The following is a 22,282-nucleotide window of genomic DNA, read 5'->3' as shown; positions in this document are numbered from 1 at the left end:
TCAGGTACCATGATATCATTCTTCCATATGAGGGTGGTGAGGCGCTGGCGCAGGTTGCCCTGAGAAGCTGTGGCTGCCTCATCCCTGGGAGTGTTCAGGGCAAGGTTGAACTGGGCTTGGAACAACATGGCCTAATGGAAGGTGTCCCTGCCTTTGGCAGTGGATTGGAACTGGATGAGCTTTAAGATCCCTTCCAACCCAAAGCAGCTGATGACAATGGAATCATAGGATCCCAGCTTGGAAGGGACCTCAAGATCATGTGGTCCAACTTTTTTAGGCAAAGCCTGACCTAGACTAGATGTCATAGAATAGGATCATAGAATAGTTAGGGTTGGAAAGGACCTTAAGACCGTCTAGTTCCAACCCCCCCTGCCATGGGCAGGGACACCTCACACTAAGTGCTATGTCCCAGCACACTGTCCAGACAAATCGTAACAGTGTCCAACTCGGGGGAGTACACTACTTCCCTGGTGAGATTATTCCAGTAGCTGGTTGGTCTCATTGTGAAGAATTTTCCTCGCGTCCAGTTGGAATCTCCCCAGGAGTAACTTGTGCCATTTATAGCTCCTCTTTTCCATGGGACTCCCTGCTTACTTAAGATAATTTTGAAATCTGTAGTAAATTATTACTATTTTTTTTTTTTATTAGTAACTTTTTTTTCTAAAAAAATCATCCATCTTTTGGAGAAGTTCAGAAGCTACACACCAGTCTTTTTTGTTGCATAATTCTCTTCTTTCATCTGAGTCTCATAGCCAGTGACCTTATAAGCATGCAGCTACACTTCTAGATAACTTGCAGCTGTGAAAAAGAGTTCTTTAAACAATTAAATGACAAGGCACAAGTTCTGTTAGTGCCATGGTGACAAAGCACCCTGTAAGAAAGAGGAGATCTTACCTTTTAGGTTGGGAGTTCCTGAAGGCTTTATTCCAAAAGGTTTCTATTCTGTCTCCAGTTTTAAATGCTTAGATACGTTCTCATTCTTTCTGTATCATGACAGGAGTTTTTTTTAGCGCCTTGTAAAAAGATCCTCTTTTTACAAGTCCTGAAAAACTCCTCATGTCTTTTCCTGAGGTATTTTTAAATGTCCTTCTACTTTTTCTGCAATAGAAATACTGACTCAAAATTGGGAATGACATTGAATCACTTCAGAAAGTAAAGCAAATATACCATAAATGAGTTCTGTAGAAGTGGCATTTTTAAAGGTAGTTGCCTTCTTTATATAACTTAGAAAATACCAGACATGATACCTAAAGGAACAACCTTCAGGGAAGGAAAGTTATTAAGATGAAAAGTTTACAGCCAAGTTACTTTAAAAAATAAGGTGCAAAAGAAGTGATCATTGTTTATAGTTAATAGAGGATGGATGTTACAAACTATATCCTCTCTGATGCAACTGTATTCAGTGTAAATGAGAGTAAAAGGGTAAGAGCCCAAGGGGCATCCACTCTTATCACATTATTGCATCTACATTGTATGCTACAGAACTGACAAATACTAATACATCTATTATTATTATTTATTATTAAATAGTAATTAAAGTCTAATATTAAATTTTATGATCCTTTTCATATATACACATATGTAATAATCATAATATCATTAATTAATAAAACCAGTTAATTTTTAGTATCACTGAATTGAACACATCTGATTTTTTGCCTCTCACATCCTTTAAGTGAGAGAAGTAATGCAGAAGTGACATAAAATTAGCTTAGCTAATTCCTCACTAGTCTTTATATTTGAAAACAGTACCTTTTTCAACCAGCATTCTAGTTCTTACAAACCAGTGAAGTTCCAAAGCTTCTGGTTCAACTTTTTTGCCCAGTTTAATCCAAAGACTGTAAGTACTTGAATGTTAATCAAAAGAGAACCATTAAAATTAAAAAAGATATTTTACTTGATTATGATAAAAGTATTGTTAATATGATGCATGTATTATGCAGAAAGAAAAGGGCTATAGAAATGAATGACTGAAGAATAATGCTCATTCAATGCATTTTCGAATGTAGTTTGAAAATATGCTATATAGGAGTGAAAATACAAAGAAAACTGCTTTAACAGTACTAACAGTGCTAGAAACTAAATTTCAAAGAGTGAATATAAATAAGATATATTAGACATTTTTAACAGTACATAAAGAAATTTGCAGTCATATATGCGTATGCATATTAGTACTATTTGTCTTAAGGGATTTTCTGTGTGTTTGTATGTATTTAGTAGTAGTGATCTGAAGGGATTTTCTTCCATGTAATTCAGAAGTATTTGGTTTTTTTTCAGGACATTTCTGGACAATTCTGATGAACATCTTCCTCAAGATTTTTCAGAAGTCTTTTATCACCCATTACACTGGGTATTTTGTGTACCAGCATCTTGTTCTTCCTTACTGAAGTGAGTATCAAAAGTTGATTGTTGTTAAAGAATCACTAGCTGGTCAATACTAATCAAATTCTGTTACATTTTGAAGTTTTTTTTAACATTTTGAAAAATATATATTAATACATGCCTAATTGATATTATGATTAAGAAAAACCACAGAAACATCTTTTTAAATTCATTGTAAATTTTCCTAATTTTCAAACTTTAACAGTAACAGTCTGTAAGAAAGGCCAAACTGAAAGCAGTACACTGTGTAGCTTTTTGCTAGTCTATTCATTATGTTTGATATTTGAATTATCTGTAAGTTTGTTTTCCTGTAATTAAAGAGTATATAGCTCTTGACAATAATGTATTTCAGCACAGTTGCTCTTTTGAAAGGCATATAATAAAGAATGTATGCCTCCCTGTTTATGATTGCTGGTTAAAAAAAAAGTTTGATATATAAATAACTCATTGAAAAATATGCTGCTTGATCGTAGTTGATTTTTTGGGAGATTACTGCATGATTAGAGGCAAAAACTTAGTTTCTTTTTCTGTGTCACTGCATATAATGACAAGTTACATGTGAGACATATGCTACCAGCTGTGCTGTCATTCCCTTTCTAATTTTGAACCTGAAGCACTCCCACACCAGTGCAGATTCTCTCCTAACCCCTTCACCTCCTCCTCCTCTTCAAAAGTTATTTCCTGAGAGATTTTCACTCTCCATTTTCCTGAAAAGCTGCTTTTACAAATTTTTATTCTGTTTAATGAGAAAGTATTATTCTATTTTGGAGGAATATGTTATCATGTGAGTGGTGACCTATGGTGACCTCCCAATGACCAGTATGATGTGGATTTACTACCTTTTAGCTTATATACACAATATCTTCTACCTTGTATATCGCAATATCTTTCCTACGATTTTGCTCCATACTACACAAAACATTTCTCTTCCTAATCTTCACTCCTACTACATTTCAGCAGTACTTTTATCTCCTTCCTGGGTGACTTTGATACCTGCTGAGCCAGAAGCAATAGATGCTGTGACTGAATCAAAGTTGTGTGGTTGGCTACCTGGAACACCAAACCAAGAGAATAACTGTAGAATTCAGAATGTGTCCTTTTCCCTGCTTGAAATAGTAATTTAAGTTTTTCTAAAGCTTGAAAGATCAAGTACTTTTACCTCTCAGTTGAGTTTCAATAAAATTTTTCAGTGGCTTTTTAAGTTATACATGGGTAGAGAGAAAGGAAAATAGGGGATATAAGAGAGGGAATGACTACATGATCAATTGAAAAGGGATCTATTCTATTTCTGGGAAAATTTACGCTTCATTAAGCACTCATTGTAGAAAAGATGTTAAGCTCTTTGATGCCTTCTAAAGCCATTGGTCAAAATTTAAATTATACTGTGAATTATCAGTTTTGGAAGAAAACTTCACAAATGAGTACACTCTGCTGTGAAAAAGTATGTAAAGGAAATGCTGATACCATTTCAGTCGAATATAATTCTATTTGGGGTGGAATTAGTATTTTAGAAATGATACTTAGGGCAGATTTGTCTTGATAAGTAGCATAAGACTACTCCAGAGTTATCTATATTTTCCCTTTATGAAAAATGAAAACATATGCATCTTCTTGACCACATAATGGTAAAATGAGGAGTGTAAAAGAAAGCACATGTCTGAGAAGATAGTTAGCCTGCCTTTGTGAGGACAGTCCGCATATATAAAGCCATGTACATTGTCCTGGTGATAATGAGTGAAGTATGTTGGTAAAATATTTAGTGTTTTCTTTCAACAAAGCACCTTTCAGCTGCTCAGAAACCACACCCCAATTAAAAAAAAAGTGAAAGACCCTGTATGTAATGAAGTAATTTGAGGGACATATTCTGAGGTGTTCTATTTTTGTCTTGGTTTTACACTCGATATTCATGTCACAGAAGCTTTTCTTTCTTGAATTATTGCATTTGATGTATGAACAAGACACTTTATGAACAAGACACTTTAAGTGTTGCAGAAAACTAATTCTTAGAGCATTCTAATTCTTCCTGGATTTTATGTTTTTACTTCTTATATCTAATAAAAATACATATTCACTGTCCATAACAAGACTGGAAGCACAAGCAATTGTATACACCTCCCAGCTGTAGCCACCTAATTTTTAACTGATGACTCTAACCTGCCATAAATGTAGCTGTTAATTATTTGCTCTTCCTAAGCTTGATACTTCAAGAGACACTTTTGCTAGTTCCTGAATTTATTTTATTTACAATTTCACTATTTAACCAGATTTACTACATTATTTTTCATGCCTGAATATGCCTACAGTCTGTGTTCTTTTATCTGACTTCTACATCTTTGTCAATACTGTTAACATGAATTAGTTTTAATGTTTATTTGCTTTTTAAAATCCTGAACTTACCATTTGAGGTCTTCTGCTTTGTTTTGTTTTGTTTGGGTTTTTTTTCATCTTGGATACTAACCAAAATAACATAGCTGATTATTAAACTAAATAATTATTGATATATTACAGTTCCTTTAGTGGTAATTATGATTCATTCTTTGCTTCATTTGGGGTTTATAATCGTATCATTCGCAAATCAGAGTCCTCATTTTTTTATCTTTTACTGTAGTAAACTGATCATTTATATGTGTGATATTTATATGTACTTCACCTTTTGTCACTTTTTATGAGGCTGGTCTTATTTTCACTAGTACTGAGCTAAAAGGATGGCAGAACATATGCCTCTCCATATGCACGTTACAAAACTTCTCAGTGCATTTATTGTTGCTAGCTACATGGCTGTAGGGAATGTCTGCTGTATTTTATTTTTCCTCCAAGTGAATCACATCACTGTACATTTCAATTTGCAAGAGGCCTAAAGAGCCAAGAACTGGTATATATTACAACATGATAGCTTCCCATCTGGTCAATGACAGACAAGTTTTCTTTCAACTCAAATATTTTAAAAGTGATATTTATTTCTTAAGTAATATAAAATATTGTCCTTCATAAATCTAATTGACCAAACTTGTCCCTTTTCTTATATTTTGAAAGCAATAAGTGGCTTTATATATATATTATATATATGAATGATAACATGGCATTCAAGGGAGAAACAAAATGAAAGTGGACCATATATTTTAACTGAATTAGTGAATTGTTGCGTTTGCTCTCAGCCACAGTGCTAATTCTAGTAACTGTTTTAATTTAAGCTTTAATTACTGACTAAACTGATGAGTTCCTAACATGGTGAGAATTTATATAACTAATCTTGAACATACAGAAATTAAGGTAATACTGTTAAGAATGCAAAGCTCCAGTGTTGAAAGTTTGAATGCAGTATGTATTTTAAATGTAGAAAAATTATTTTGGCTGTAATTCTATGAATATTTAAATGTATATGTGTATATATATATTTTGATAAATATAATTAGAATTCAGTATGCAAAAATATAATTGTGGAGTCAGCATGATATTGTCAACAATTATATATATCCCAGATGAAAATCACAGTAGCTGTTCATAAGTTTTCAAGGCACATACATTACTTATCAACCCACATGTATTTCCTTTGCTGTTAACATTCCAAAGGCTGAGATGTATGAAATCCTCTTTTACTGAAATGATTATTACAGTATTAATACTTAATTATGTGAAGTTTTGACATAATAGTGTGATGTAGAGGTCCTTTTGGGAGATGCGCCTATAGAAGCTTGGTTTCCTTAGGTAACTTCAAGGTTGCCCTGCAAGATTTGTGGCAAACTGCTTTTCTGGTAATGTATGCAAATATACCTGAGAGGGAATAAATTGAAAGAGTGTATCAGGTGGCATTTTCATTTCCAGGTGTTGTACATTTGTATTAGTTGCATTATCTATATATCAGCCTTGACTGAACAGTGAAGTGCTTGTGCAGTTATCTTTGTTTTTTTCATGTGTGCATACAGGCAGAGTTGGGTGGTAACACACTTGATCTAGTCTGATGGTCTTAGAAGTATGCACGTAACAGAGAAATTCCTCTCTGTTAGGAGAGCTACATAAACCCAGTTTAGTTCTGTGCAAATAGTTGTGTGTAAATGAAACATAAAGTATATCCATATAAATCTTTATACTTACTTGACAGGAAAATCTAGCTCCTGATGAATAAGGCTTTAGCTGATGCTGAAGGTGTGTGTGTGCTGCCAGAAAATGTTTATGCCTGCATAGTCAATTTGTCAGTGCATATGTAGTTCTTACAGCGGTACATGTAAAATTTATGTGCATAAAAGTTTACATATGCAGTGCATAAACTTTCAGTGTTAGCAACTATTGTTGTATAAACTTGTAGCCAAAGTGAATAAATTCAGTGGCTAAACAGCAGCTGAAATTTAATTTTAAAACCTTCAAAACAATGAAAAATTGAGCTTTCAAGGAAAAAAATTTAACCAGAACCCGATTTTGAAAATGTCTCTTTGAAAATGTTGCAAGAAGAAGAAAATAATGAATACAGTCAGTGATAAACACCTAGCAGGACAAGATTTTAATTTTTTTCCCCCCCTTTGCGCTGGGTGAGTCCAACAGTTGTTGGGTCACTGGCTGATGTCAGAGGAAGCCTGGAATATTTTTGTTTGGAAATCTAAACTTTTGCAGTAAACAAAAAACACAAACAGAAAACAATCTGCAATCTCCTTAGAAAGTCATGAATTTCTACCATGCTTTCTCACTTCTCCCTTTTGGCAAAGCAGTCATTTAGCCAGTCTAATAGTTCAGGTAGGTTTTTCAGGATGTGTAAGCATTGGTCAACCTAATGTGGCATGTTGCAGCCCCTTTGAGCATTCTCTGTTTTTTAATTAAGAGCTTCATATACTTCATCAAGGACATTTCAGAGCTCTTGCTAAGCAATTAGTGTAATAGTGAACTAAAGACTAATAGCCTTAAATTTATTCAAGCACAAAAAAAAAAAAATCCTTTTTGCCTGGTAGAACAAGGCAAACATGCTTCCATGAAAGAGATGTGAGGTTGCTTTGTATTAGTTATAACTTTGGCAGACAACCAAATGTTAATTTGCTTTTAGCTAGTTGAAATTAAATGTAATTCCTTCCCTGAGCTGCCTTAAAGTAAGCAAGCATGAAAGCGTTTTCAGAGTAATCTGAGAGGAACTGACATTTAAGTGAGTTAGCATTACATCTGCACTATAAGGATATTAATTTCATAGATAAATTAACTACATTATTCTCTCTTTATCTTACATTTCGAAAGGACTCCATCAGCCACAGAAATGGCAGCCCAGGGTCAGCTAAAACTGCTCTTATCCCAGCCATACTGCAACTTGAACTTGCTTTTGGAAACATTGCTACATCATGATTGTCTCTTAGTAAAAATTTTACTGAGAAGTTCAAGTAAGTATTTATACTGTCAATCCTTATATTGCTGAGAAATACAAATCCATTTTTAACAACTTGAATACTGCAGGAAACCTGTCATGTGTTTTTGGGGGGGATATTGGGTATTTTGGATATATGTATACACGCATACTCCATGTATATAACTATAACCTACCTGGTTAGTAAGTGACAAGATTTAGACTTCTGTTATTTTTTGTGCAATATGATACATGAAATGTACAGAAAAAGTACGTTTTTGGGGGGTATTCATTTTCCAGTAGGGCATACTTCTTGAATGAGTAAAAAGAAAGAAATTATTATGTTTTACAGTCAATCTGAATATTCTTAGTTTCAAAACAGACTGTGACTTGATAAAATAGGCTGTAAAATTGTAAATTCAGAGGAGTCAAAATAGATTTTAACTTAACAGAATTTTGATACCATAACTGCTTCACACAGGTTTTTAAAAGTGTGGATTAGCAGTCTGAAAGATCACTTTCAAAATTGTTTCAACAGTGAAAAGCTTCTTAGAGGTTTTGTTGAAGTTGTTTTAGGTTTGTCACTGTAGGCATTCTAGAAGTGCGTTTATATGCTTCCTCTTGTTAATACTCTCATTAATGGCACTATGAAAGTAGAACAAATAAAATAATGGTTCTACAAGCTTTTTTCTTTTTATTCTGCTAGCACTGTGTTTGAAACAACAAACTTTATCACATCTTTTTTTAATAGCTTCTGGATGAAATGATCATATTGTTGAAAAGCTAATGGTATAATCGCTTTTGACGTAATTTTGCCGTAATAGTGAATGAGAGTTTTGGTTCCTGTCTTTCTTTAGCAAAAGAATTCTCCCTACTTAGAAAAAGAAAAAACTGCTAGGTTCACATAATAGTAGATAAAACATAATTTAGTTCTGTCATTTTAAAATGGTCTAACATTTGTCAGAGGTACAACTTTGCTTCCACCCACTTCTGTCATGCATCTAACTGCAAACTGCACTGCATCTGCTTGCCTACTCAGATACCTGTCGTATTTTACAAAGACTAACAAATGTTTGATCAGGATTGTATTCTTACCCTAGTGTTATCCAGTACTGTATTTTACTAGCTGCTTAAGTTATCACAGGTATTAAGTGACAGAATGTGTTAATCTATTGACTGACCAACCTCCTGAGCTTCAGGGAAATATACTACTTTGAATTAGAAAATGTGCTATTTACACAGACTTTATTAATGTAACTACAACATTGGTATGAATAAACTTTCAGTTTAGATTAAGTTGAAACCTGCAATGATCCATAACTTCTAAATTAATTTCAATGGGGTTAATTATCTAAGGATGAAATTATTGTATTCTTTATTCCCTCTCCTATGCAGCAGCTTTGTGATGCTATATAAAGTATTGTTTTGTTCCTATGTGATCTGTTATATATTAGTACAAGGAAAGTTGGACTAACAAGCCATACCTTAGTACTAGCAATGACAGTTTTGGATTCTTCTGTTCAGTAGAATAAAAGTCTTAAAGAATTATGTACTCATCAACACTAAAATTTTGCAATGTGAAAACAGATTAAAAGCGAAGTGTACTGTAGTTTTTTAGTTATTTGCTGTAGCAATAACAAAACTCCCTCGTATTTAACTACATTATGAGAATTTTTTTCATGTGAAAACAATTCTCACGTTTTAGTTTATTTTATACTTAGTCTTTCTCCCTTTTAGAAAGCAGGCCAGAAGGCAAAAATTCTTTATGAAGAGGTGCTTATATGTGGAGTTTTTTGGTAATGATACCTTTTTATTGTATGGTAGCAATATTTGGGGATAGTTGCAGTAAGCACCATGCAAACACATTTAATTTAATAGCATTCCCATTGTTCTTACACAGTTGTACCCTGGTAAGTGTTACAAATAATGTATATTCCCTGTCACAATATGGAGTATTGTTGGTACTGACTAAGTTGTCTCAGTAGAAAGAGTATTTTGGCAGAATGCATGTATACATGATTTAGTGTTGCTAAATATTACAAGGTTACCATATTTGTTGACACTAATGAAGCTCCATGTATGTAACTATAACCTATCCAGTTAGGGAGGTGACAAGATTTAGACTTTTGTTATTTTTTATGCAATATGATATATGAAATGTACATAAAAAGTAAAAATCCTCAAATGTGAAGTTATTGCATCAAAAATACTAGAAGAAATATATCAGGATATCCAAAACTGCACCACTTATTTGTCTCCAGGGAGTGTGACCACTGGATAAAAGGCAGGTTTGAAAAATAGAGTTGAAAGATTGGATTTGCATTTTGCAACTCTATAACTTAAACTATGAGTCTAAATAATGTAGGTGCATTGAATTACAGTTAATTACAGTTCCATGTAATCCCATATAGGGATTTTTATAGGGGAATATATAATACCCCTAATAATATAGGGGTATTATAATATAATATATATAATATATAATATAATATATATTATATATAATATAATATATAAATCTAATATATATATTATATATATACCAATATTTAGAAAATATCTTCTAAGAAGACATATTCTTGCATGAGTGAAGGGGCTATGGTCCTTTGCTGTGCCTTTGTGGAGGGAAATAATGAAGGTAGCTGGTACTGTGTTAATTTTCTGGCAAAACAAACTGTTTTGCAATTTTCTTGGTGACCTTTTTTACCAGAATGGCTTTCTCAGCTATGGTTGTGAAAAAAAAAATTGATTATTTTGACAAGCCACAAATAATAGGGGAATAAAGAAAGTGGTGCTTGCATGATATGAGTTATTCAATCCAGCAGATGACGATATGAAAATAAGAAGGGTGAAAGTGAGCTCTGAGATTCTCTGCTGGACTTGCTGTAAATGCACAGCATGCCAGCAGAACAGTCAGTGACTTCTCATTTGAGAGTCTTTATTTCCAGGAACCAGGACTTATTCTCTGCATAAGAAAGCAAAAAGCAATAGCTTTATTGAATTACACTAGCCCAACACAGGTTTAATACTAAAGGGAACCTTGTCAGTCAGCAGACACCTAGCCATTTATCAATAGTAGACAGAAAGAGTTTACTGAGAAATTGTCAGCAAGGCACATTTGAGTCCTTCAATCAGTCCTTGGGCCTCATACATAGTTTTGTTTAAGTAGAGATGATAGTGCCAAGTTAATGCTGTACAACAGAAAAAACAATGTATTCCCTTTTTTTAAGACACATTCCCCCCCCCCCCCCCCCCCTTATTCATAGCAGTGAATGCATGAGAGTCCAGTTGTTACATGTAATTTTCTACACAAATTTAAAGTGAATACTGGCATGTGGAGATAAATTGGAAGAAAACTGGCTTTCACAGTAGGACAAGGCCATTGGCAGTTTCACCTAATGTTTTTGGATGGCACAATGCATAATCTAGAGACTAATGTAAGAGGGTATTGTACAGTTAAACCTAGATTAAATGCTGGTCCCCACTAAAACTTAGTGGCATTTGCAAATATTCTGTGATAAATTTAAGGCTGCAAAACTGAAATTGTACCCAAAGAAATGTGAGATACTTCAAAAAGAGATAATTTAACTAGCATACCTAAGGAGGGTTAGGAAAGGAGGATTTCCACTGAGAAAAATAAAACTCTGTGGTACTGTAACAGCCAACTCCCCAGACACTAATAGATACAAAGAGCTTTCTGCTGCTGTGCTTTTATAAACAGGTTTCTGGCAAGAGAAATTACTTGAAACTATATTTGTCAAATGGAAGGATGTTTTTCCCTCACCCCATGTCTTTGCCCCTTGTGAAGTAGCTCTTTAACCACCACAATGTATAATGTGGAATTTAAGAGTAAGTTTTAAGCACTAGTTAAATTTTAATTAAATTCAGTTTAATTAATTAAATGTCAGTCATTTAAATGTAAACAACATTGGTTTTTCCAAGTTACCCTTAAAAAATGGTGAAAAGTGGTAGCTTTACCAACTGACCTCACTCAGGAATCAGACTGTACTTTTAGTGACAGTAGTGAGTTACTACTAAAAAAAAAAGTACATTCCTTTAATAATTTACCAGCTCCATTAAAATCTTGACCATTGGCAAAACCTCTACAACAGTTCATTTCCAGTACTCGAAGTCATTATTTTTGTACTTCTTGAAATAATTGTCCTCCTTAGGAAAGCACAAGTCTCTTAGAGGCATTTATATTCTTGTGCAGAGATAGCTCTCTTCACAGATATTTGTGGGTCATCCAGGATGAAGCTTGTGAGTACAGACTTCAGAACACCTAGAAGTTTTCTTAGCTTCTTCATGATAGCAAACAGTATCATGGTAGCCTAACAACAAAAAAATCAAAAGATTACATTAAAAGTGACATCCACTAAAAATACCTATCTGACCAGCAGACTTATTGGGTACTGTACGTGCGTAACCAATGTGGTAAAATGGTACAAGGGTTTACAGGTGTCCTGTGCTTCCATCTGGAAGATCAACAGAAAAGGGACCATAATCAGATACCTTACTCGATACTTGATGACTTTCCAGCGATAAAGAAAACAGTGAACAGATTTTATGGACATTCTGAAATGCTGAAAATGAATTTCCATGTGGACTTACTGGAGCCCTGCTGAGAACCACATACCTGCTTTTGACAAAATGTAAAGATAGGCTCTGTGATATATCTGTGACTGTGATATATCTGTGATAGATTTCAGATAAGCCATTAACCTGGAGATTCATTAATGGAAGGCTCATCTCAGTTGAAAATAAAATGTTTAGGGAGAAAAATACTAAGAAAGTCAAATGAGAGTAAATTTCTATGGGATTGGTGACATATATAGCCGCAAAAGTAGTATGCTGATTTTATGGGCAGATGTTAAAAGTTTGTTAAAGTCTTTTTGACTTGTGTTGATCTTTTTAGTTGTCACAAGTGCGGGATTTATTGGATTTACAGGTAGCAGCTGATACAGAGGATTATTTCTTTTTACTAGATTGAAATGGGTAGGATAAAGATCTGTATTTCATTAGGATAGAAGTAATACATTCTAAAAGTTCTTTTTGGAATTAAAAAATAAAATAATAGACTTTCTGCCAAAATAAAGATATATTCAAAGTTACAATAGTCTAGCTGTGAAGACTGACTGGAGAGTGATTGCATTGGAGAGGACCAATTCTATAAGAGACAAGTAAAATGATCTACCAGAACAGATGCAGAAAAAGAATAGAAAAAAAAATGCCGGTAACAGAAGAAACACTCAGAATACAGTGCAAAGAGGAAACTAGTGCAAAGTGCTTGCTGAAATGTTTGGTTCTAAACAGATACAATATATCCTATTTTGCATTTTTTTATATCCTCATAAGCTGCTGTGATTTAAGCTATAAAGAAAGTAGAGGTTTTATGAGCTTTGCAAATAAAAGAACTGTATAAGAAATAACTTGTGCCATCTTCAGTTTCTGTTCCTAAATGAAATAGCATGTATAAATTTTAATTTTGACTACAACTTTTGGTCAAAAAAGACAGCATGACTGTTTATATCTTGTCTGTCTTGTAAGGATTCACTAGGGAAGGAGTCATCTAGAATCAATAACAGATTTTCTACATTCAGTAAAATTCATTTCATGGCTAAACCAGTAGCAGATAAGAGCTGGATGAGTGTGGTAATGTCAGCAAGTTACTGGGAAGTATTTCTATCAGTGAGAAAGAAATACGGATAAATTATGCTTCCCCCTCAAGATACACTTTTAAAATACATGGTACTACCCCAAAAGGTTAAGTTCATTATTTTGTCCTAGGATGAATGATACATTGTGACTGGCTAGGATGTAGATGTTATTCATTCAATACATAATTGTCTTTTAAATGTATTTATTAATAATATGGATATTTTAATATACTTGATATCCTCTGTGCATATGGAACATTATAGAATCATAGAATAGTTAGGGTTGGAAAGGACCTTAAGATCATCTAGTTCCCACCCCCCTGACATGGGCAGGGACACCTCCCACAAAACCATGCCACCCAAGGCTTTGTCCAGCCTGGACTTGAACACTGACAGGGATGGAGCATTCACAACCTCCCTGGTCAACCCATTCCAGTGCCTCACCACCCTTACAGTAAAGAACTTCTTCCTTATACCCAATCTAAACTTCCCCTGTTTAAGTTTTAACCTGTTACCCCTTGTCCTATCACTACGGTCCCTAATGAAGAGTCCCTCTCCAGCATCCCTATAGGCCCCCTTCAGATACTGGAAGGCTGCTATGAGGTCTCCACGCAGACTTCTCTTCTCCGGGATGAACAGCCCCAACTTCCTCAGCCTATCTTCATACAGGAGGTGCTCCAGTCCCCTGATCATCCTCGTGGCCCTCCTCTGGACTTGTTCCAACAGTTCCATATTCTTTTTATGTTGAGAACACCAGAACTGCACACGATACTCCAAGTGAGGTCTCACGAGAGCAGAGTAGAGGGGCAGGATCACCTCCTTCAACCTGCTGATCACGCTCCTTTTGATGCAGCCCAGGATACAGTTGGCTTTCTGGGCTGCAAGCGCACACTGCCGTCCCATGTTCATTTTCTCATCAACCAACACCCCCAAGTCCTTCTCCTCAGGGCTGCTCTGAATCTCTTCTCTGCCCAGCCTGTAGCTGTGCCTGGGATTGCTCCCACCCAGGTGTAGGGCCTTGCAGTTGGCATGGTTAAACTTCATGAGGTTGGCATCAGCCCACCTCACAAACGTGTCAAGGTCCCTCTGGATGGCATTCCTTCCCCCCAGTGTATCAACTGAACATTAGACTATATGAAAATAACAAACAGCAGTTTTCGTTAACAGGTGCCTAACCATATAGCCATATTTGTATATGGATGTAAGTCCTGCTAAAATGAGAAAGAAGCATCTACTTTGAGCTACCTATAGGAGCTTTAGATTCCATTCACAGGTTAGCTTTTGATACTGAAATGCAGTGAGCAGAAAAAAGAGAAATATATAGAGGTAGGCATCAGTGGGCAATAGGTATGATGCCTATTATGATGTTTAACAGGAAGGCTGCATTGGAGTTGAAACTAGGATGAATATTTAATGTTATGACAGGTGAGCTAATAAGTGTTAAAGAAAAATTCTAAAGCAAGAGAAATCTACCTACCATTCTGTAGACTCCTAATTCGTAATATTTAACCAGCTATACTGATCAACTTTCTAAACCTTTCAGCCAGCTGACATTATCTTTTTAAGATCCCTTCCAACTTGAACTATTCTATGATTTTGTGATTCTATGATCTATGCTAGTTTAGTTGTCAAAAAATCCATTTCAGCTTGAGCTTTGAAAGGTCAGATATTCTTCCAACGTGGGCAACATTCATTTAAGGGTAAAACAAAAGAATAAAGCTAATGAAAGCTTACATATCTTGTTATGTTTCACCTCAGAATGGTTTCCCAGTGGATTCCTGAATGTCTTGGCTGAAAAGCAGACTTGTATTATACACTAGTCATAAGAAGATATGTATAAACCCCTACAGAATTCTTTTATACTTCTTTCAATTTATCTAAATTTACTTGTAGAACTAAGTTCATTAGAAAAATTATTATGAAGTTGTGACTCAAACATTCCATGTGGCACGATCATAAAAGAAATTTAGGCTTCGTTTCATGTCATAAACCCCTTTAAACAAAGCAATAATGCCATTTCCCATCATGTTCTGTAAAGACAGTTTAAATAGTATTTAAAATCTCAGCAAATCCTCCTCCCTAGAATTTGATTAAATTAATTTAAAAAAATCCCTATAGTCATATAATCAAAGTTAATTCAAATTTTCATCTCAAAATTTGAATAGCTCTGTGGTTTTCTTTTTTAACGGCTTTTTCCTGCTTTTTTGGTTCTTTCTTTTGTCACATCCATATTAGACAACATATCACTGGTTTGAGTGAATTAGTGGAATTCGTTTGATTCTCCAGATACTCTGAAGCATCTGGCATTGAAAGGTCTCTCAGCAAAGTATGCTGGCTTACTCAACCCACAGGAAGAAAAGCTGACTAAAAAAAAAAAATCTTACCGCTAATCTGTCTCCTGCCTCAGGGAAAAAAGCCCGCAGCTTGTTGGTTATGAAATCACTGATCTTCTTTTTCAGCTTTCTATATCCTATGGGCTGTTTCTATCAAGGCTGCATGCTACCCAGGCTGAATGGTTTGCAGTAATGTGTGAATTAGATTCTAGGAATTCTAGAGGAGAGTAGAATGAGATTCTTTTAATTTTACAACATTCTCAAATCATTCAGAGCTGGGTGGAGACCATCAGTTTTCCACTGTGGTGTATTTTGAAGGGTGTTTGAACCATTACAAACCACAGTTTAGAAATATAGTCTCCCATCTTTCTCCTGCAAAGGTTGCGAAAGGTAAGGGCAGTCAAACGGTCATAAACCAATGACATTTTCAAGCACTGTTTTATCTAAATTTCATGTTTGCAATCTAGAAACTTAAGAGTGTTTAATTGGTTCCGGCTCTGGTCATTTGTTATGACTGTTAACATCAAAAGCATTTTCCACATTTTGGCATTAGCATAACTCAAAACCACTGAGTTGCATTGGTTCAAAGAGGTTTGAACACATTATTATCTTTCAGCTGGGAGAATGTTTTGTAAGGATTATGAAAAACAGAAATGCGTGTTATGTGAGGTATTAACCACTCAACTCTATAAAAATCACTAGTTGCCTTTAAAAACATACATATCTGTATCTTAGCAGGGCTGAGATTTTGTTTTGTGGAACTGATTTCTTCTCAGTTTCATCTTATACTGAAAAAAGAAGACAACCCATTCTGGGGAGTATGCAGCTGCTACTCTATTATATTTTATAGAGTTCAGTTTCTTCGTATGACTAATATACTGATAAGAGGAATTAAGTAATAATAACTTTTTGACTGTGGTTCTACAGAAATAGTACAATTTACTTCTGATTAGTATTTATCAAATAATCAAATTCCAAACATATACTGAGCGTGTTTTGAAATAGCCATATTCCATAGTTTGTAAACATGCTTCAGTCTTTTTTTTAATGGCTACGTATAATTCAGGAAGTCAAATATCATTATGCAGAGGAAGATCAAATTTCAGTATCTGCAGATAGTATAGTATAGATAATACAGTATAGTATCTACAGTATTATTGTTTGAAATATTAGATACAGTTTGCAGTTCATTTTGACTAATACTATCTATTACTGTGAACTTGAATTACTTGAAAATTATTGTAACCATGGTTTTCTTTATTTTTTAAGGAAATGAAGTATTGAATCGTCATGAGCAGAGTTCTCTCTTAGAACAGATGTATAGTAAAGAGCCTACTCTGATTGAAACAATCTTCAGAGTATTGTCTTACTGCACTTTATCACCCAAATCTCTTGGCATTGCTTTTGAGACCTACATGGAAAAAGAGCAGTTGTGGAATTGCTTATACAATATGACAGGTATTTTATGTAATAATAAGTATTTAAAATCTAATGTTAAACCTAGTAGTCAGTTTTTTGATATATAGTACATATTTTTTTTACCTTAATAAATCAGATGTAATTATAGTAGTTTACTTCAAAATTGTAGTATAATCAAAGTCTTTTGAGCAACCAGCTCATGGTAGGAGTGATGAAAATTTTGAAGACAGCAGAGGTTATGGAGCAGTATGGTCGACCAGGAGCCTTATTTCCTTGTGTCTGCCGAACCAGCATGCTAGCAGCAGATCCTTTTTGTACCTCTTTATCAGCACAGGTTCTTTTTCTCTGTGCATTTAATGACTCTAGACCTTTGCCACGATTTAAAAGTAAGAAACAATTAAAAGAGTGGAAAAAGGAAGGACTCCTATTGGGGGAGAAGTAGTCTGATGGGCATATAAACTCCACTGTCAACAGGCAGGCAGGCGCCTCATTTTCCATGGAGTAGGAGAGCTGCCCTCACAATTAAAGCATCTGACGCTGCCCTCAAGGAAAAGCAGTATTCAACCAGAGAAAAGAGGTGAGGTTTAGAAGGATGATCTTGAAATGTTGATAGATAAAATGCAGGAAAGCTCAAAAGAAAAGAAAGAAAATGGGAGAGTGTAAGAGGGGACACAGAATTATGAGTATCACAAAATAAGAAACAGTTGTGGTAAAACTGCTCAGGTACTCCTCAGAGAAAAATGGGATTTCAAAAGTAGCAGTCTATGGTGTAAGAGAAAGCAAAAAAAGAGAAACATTGTATGGAAGCTTCCAGAAAGGCCATGTAAAAAAAGAATGAAACTTAGACCAGCAAAAAGTACAAGCAAAATAGAGGAAAGGACCTAACATATCAAAAGACACCCCTCTTATGTCCTCCAGCCCTCTGCCTGACACCTGCTGCTCCTCAATTCTCTGTGGTATTAAGAATGTGGAGAAGATTGATACTTGTTGTAATGTATTTGTAACTGCATTTGGGTGTTCTATTTTCAGCATGCAATCTCTGATAATACCCTATGTCTCTGTTAATGACTGTCATTCGTATGCATTTTTGTTTCCAAAATATCTTTTCTTCCTTTGCTGTTCCCTAGTGTAACAGTTGGAGTATCTAATAAACGCAACTGCATTAATATTATCAAGACAAGGAAGTAGAAAAAAAACCAGTTATATCTATTTGCCTCATTGATGTCTAACAAGTAATTAAATTTATTCCATATGAAAAGGAAGATGTCAACTTAAATTAAATTTTTAGAAACATATTGAAGGAGAAAGGAGGATGAAGGAAATAAATGAAATTGCGTTTTTGGCAGTACTGTATTAAGATGGTACAAGATGCTATGTTGTTTTGGTTTATTTTCTCTAATAGGTCAATAGGTCTAAGTTATTATGACTCATAATGTTGTTACTTTTCTTTCCATATGAATTCTGAAACACTTTTTCCTGAAACAGATTTACACAAGTGACTACACTTACTGAATATTTAATAATTTTTCCTTCTGAAGTTTCCAGTTGTTGTGAGTCGGAGCCAGAAGTTATCAGATGCTTGAAGCTGACTTTGATTAATTCAGTCAAAGGTATTGTGAAGCAGATAATTTCTTTGATGCATTCATGGGAGGCAACAGAAAACTATGGAACATACCAGCACAAGCAAATAGTGCCTGAAAGTTTACTGAAAACGGTTCCAAAGGAATGGAATTATACTCCTCGGGAAATGAAGAGAAAAGAATCTGGGAAATGTGGGTGAAATTTATACACTGTTTTATCATTTGTCATAAAAGCTTGTTACTGCTTTAATGAGTACATATCAAAATTAGACAGAGTTCATGAGTGTTGCAGTTTGACAATGAATAAAATTATTTCCAAACATCCTGTGTGGGGTTTTTTTTTCAAAGCACTTGGCATTAAAATTCAGTTATTCATTCTTGAGCCTTACACCAATGCATACACAAACAAGCTTTTTAAAATAAGTATTGTAGTACTGATAATAGTAGTACTGAAAATATTTTTAGCATCTGGCAGTAATAAGTTATGATTCAAGGCAGACTAAGGTATAATATCTACACTCTTGTCTTAATGGCTGTAACCAGTTCTTAGTTATCTTTTCAGTCAGGACTGTTTAAATTTAGATACATAATGCTGACTGAAATGATAACAACTTATCCCAATTTTATAACACAGCAATTTGTGTTTGAATAGTGCTGAAACTGTTACAGAATATGATGCTGCTGGGTTGTTGAAACAGTTACTGAAGAAAGAGAAATAATGCATGTAATAGGAGATATTTTGAAGGTTAGATGTAAAGCTGATTTCTAGTATATACTTTCATAGTCTACAGTGCCTAAAGCCTCCGTCATTTCAAAAGGGTAACTTTTGGAAAGATTTCACCATAAATTTTTTGCCACCAAAATATTACCTGAAGATTTTCACTACAGTACCATCACTGCAGTATATTCTGGCATAAAGTTTTGAATATGTAGATTGAAGGCAAGCCAGAGCATCAATCCATTCTTTCTTTCTGTGTATATTCTCCTCAGCATATTGAGGCATATTTATGCAGCAGTGTGCTCACTGCACTCTTACTGCAATATCACTTTAATCCAGAACTACTTGTATGTCAATTTTAGGATACTAGTAAGCCTGAATTGGTATGCAAGCTGAGACATAAGACTCAGACTTGGTCACAAGTTAAACTGGCTGTTGGACACCTAGAACAGATCTAGCAGTTTGGGGAGTTTGTGAGTTTTTTTCTGTGTGTGTGTGTGGTTTTGGGCTTTTTTATTGTTTGTTTTTGAGGTTTTATTTTAAGAAGTTGACAATACAGATGCAACGAGTCAGGGTTTTTCTTGTTTTACCAGGGTTTTTTTTTGGTGATTTTTTAAATTACTCCACATTGTGGATCACCTTTTGGTGTATTTTTTCGTTTGGGTTTTGAGCACCATATTTAGTGTAGTGTCTTCTACTTTTAATACCTGGAATGTTTAAAATGCTGTGCTATATAGCATGCATGCTTATGTGAAAATTGATGAGTCAAGTTTCGTAGGGTTGAACATAGAAAGGGATCAATAAAACTGGGGAAAAGATAATAAGAGAAAACTAAGAAAACTAAAGATTAAGAATGTATGTAATATCCTGAGATATGTAGGACACTGCTCCATTCATGAAGTTCTAAAAATATTACACTACAATTTCAGAAACAACTTTTTTACCATTCATAACAGCTGGGTGTTGTCTTTTTCATTTATTTTGTAATAACTGTGCACATCAGGACTAATTATTAAGAGACTCACAGTCTGAATTCAAAATTTTCTAGGTTCTCTGGTTTAATTCATGTTATTGTTTAGCTTTTGTGGGATTTATATGGAGGGAGCACAATAGAAATCAAGCTACCGTGTTGAGTACTTAAGCTTTTTACCCATTTTCCGTACAAAAGAAAGTTAGAAATTATCATACAACATTCAGAAGCATGCCGTGATAGAACTAGAATGTTAATGTTAATCATATCTTCTTTTCTTTCTTTTTTAAGGCTTCACAAGGCTTGCAGCTCAGGCAGTATCTATTGTAATCAGCAAGTTACCTACAGTGATTGCATGTTTGCCTCCCCCAATTAAGTACTTCTTTTTTCTGGCTGAGAGAAAAATGTCAAGAAACTTTGCTGAATTGAAGAAAGCTGGTCTGCTTGTCTGGAACTTGATTGTAATTATATGTCGAATATTTGAGGATGGAAATACTGCAGAACTCTTAACAGGTGCAACACTTGACAGATGGAGCAAAGAAAAACTCAGTTTAATTCATGTGTGCTTAGAAAGTCTTATGGGAAAACAGAAAAGTGGCCCTAAGCAAGTGATCCAGAAGGTTATACAAAATATTGAACAGCAAAGACCAAACTGGATTGAAAGCCAGTTGCTGAAGGCAAGAAAATTGAGCATGGACAGGTAAGAACATTGTATTTTTCAAATGCTATGTTTTTTGGTTTTTATTTTACTGAGTATTCCTGTGTTTATGGCTATCATTCAATTTCATTAAAAAAAAAAAGTGAATTTATTAAATTGATTAGTTCTTAATATTGATGGCTTTTGGAAAATTGTCTTCATAGTACTCAGAGATTTCATATTTTCATTATTATCCAAAAATATGGACAATTTAATTGGTGTATCTTTCATAATGTGAATAAGTATGCTGACTAGAAGGCACCACAGTGCATTTATAAATTAGTTTTTTTACAGTGATTAAATTAAGAGTGACTATGAAAAGCTTTCGGTGTTCATGTGTGATTAAATAGTAAGCATACTTCCTTTTAAAAGACAGCAAACCCTGAGGGCAAGTAGGGTATATCAAAACAGGACTAAGAGAATACCCTGCTCTGCCTTTCTGTGGGAATATCAACCTTCCCTGCAGATTTGACATTAAAGTCCAAGAGTTTGGAAACTTTATAATGATTTTTCAAGGAGTTTTGTTCATGTCAAAGTGATCCTAGTCCTGTCTGGTTTAATGTTGAATCATGTACCATTTTGTAAAAATATGATTTATCAGCTCTCCAATATTAGATTTATTAGAGTTACAGGACTTACTGAATTAAGTTGTTGACTACTCAAAGTAAGACTGCTTTTTTACAATTAGTATTCTTGAAGGTTGCAGTTGTTGCTCTCCTGACAGTAATTTTTCATACAAACAAAGGATATAGTGATGATAGGTCGGAATCACCAATACCGGTGAACAGACTTTCATACAGTTCTTCAAGGGACAGTATCCTGTTTCTATGAGGAGTCAGTTGACATGAGTAGGACTAAGTAGTAATAGTGTCACATGAATGTCAGTGACATTGACCTTTGTAATATTTACATTTCCATTTAATACTAATTTACAAGCTCTAATCCAGTAATTAAAAGTTTGAAGCCAGATGCTAGTGACTGAAAGAGTCATAGAATGAAAAAACCATAATAGTGATGTGTAAATTGATACTTAACAGAATGGTTCCATACTATAATTTCTAATGTCACTGAGAGAATAGGTATTTAAAAATATAAACGCAGTGTAAGAATATATTGTGGATAACCTCTAAAAACCAAAACTTTAGTATTTGCACTTCTTCTGAAGCTGAGAATTTTAATTCAATATATCACTCTATTTGCTTTACTAAC

The 22,282-nt window shown here is 34.5% G+C and overlaps 1 protein-coding gene across 3 annotated transcripts in view; it reads left to right on the top strand.

Moving 5' to 3' along the window:
• The window catches only part of KIAA0825 (KIAA0825 ortholog), a 247,989-nt gene that overhangs the window by 105,398 nt on the left and 120,309 nt on the right, over positions 1–22,282 (top strand). For all 3 annotated transcript variants that reach the window (XM_057398372.1, XM_057398374.1, XM_057398373.1), the window contains 5 exons: positions 2,278–2,388; positions 7,597–7,736; positions 16,959–17,147; positions 18,647–18,880; positions 20,668–21,076. In XM_057398372.1, the coding sequence (XP_057254355.1) occupies positions 2,278–2,388; positions 7,597–7,736; positions 16,959–17,147; positions 18,647–18,880; positions 20,668–21,076 (1,083 nt within the window). The remainder of the gene's footprint in view (positions 1–2,277; positions 2,389–7,596; positions 7,737–16,958; positions 17,148–18,646; positions 18,881–20,667; positions 21,077–22,282) is intronic.

Source organism: Pezoporus wallicus, unplaced genomic scaffold (genome assembly GCF_028554395.1).
Source record: "Pezoporus wallicus isolate ANWC-B61680 ecotype Strahan unplaced genomic scaffold, APGP_CSIRO_Pwel_v1 contig_6580, whole genome shotgun sequence".
Classification (NCBI taxonomy): Eukaryota; Metazoa; Chordata; class Aves; order Psittaciformes; family Psittacidae; genus Pezoporus; species Pezoporus wallicus.
This window is presented reverse-complemented; position numbering and strand designations above follow the sequence as displayed.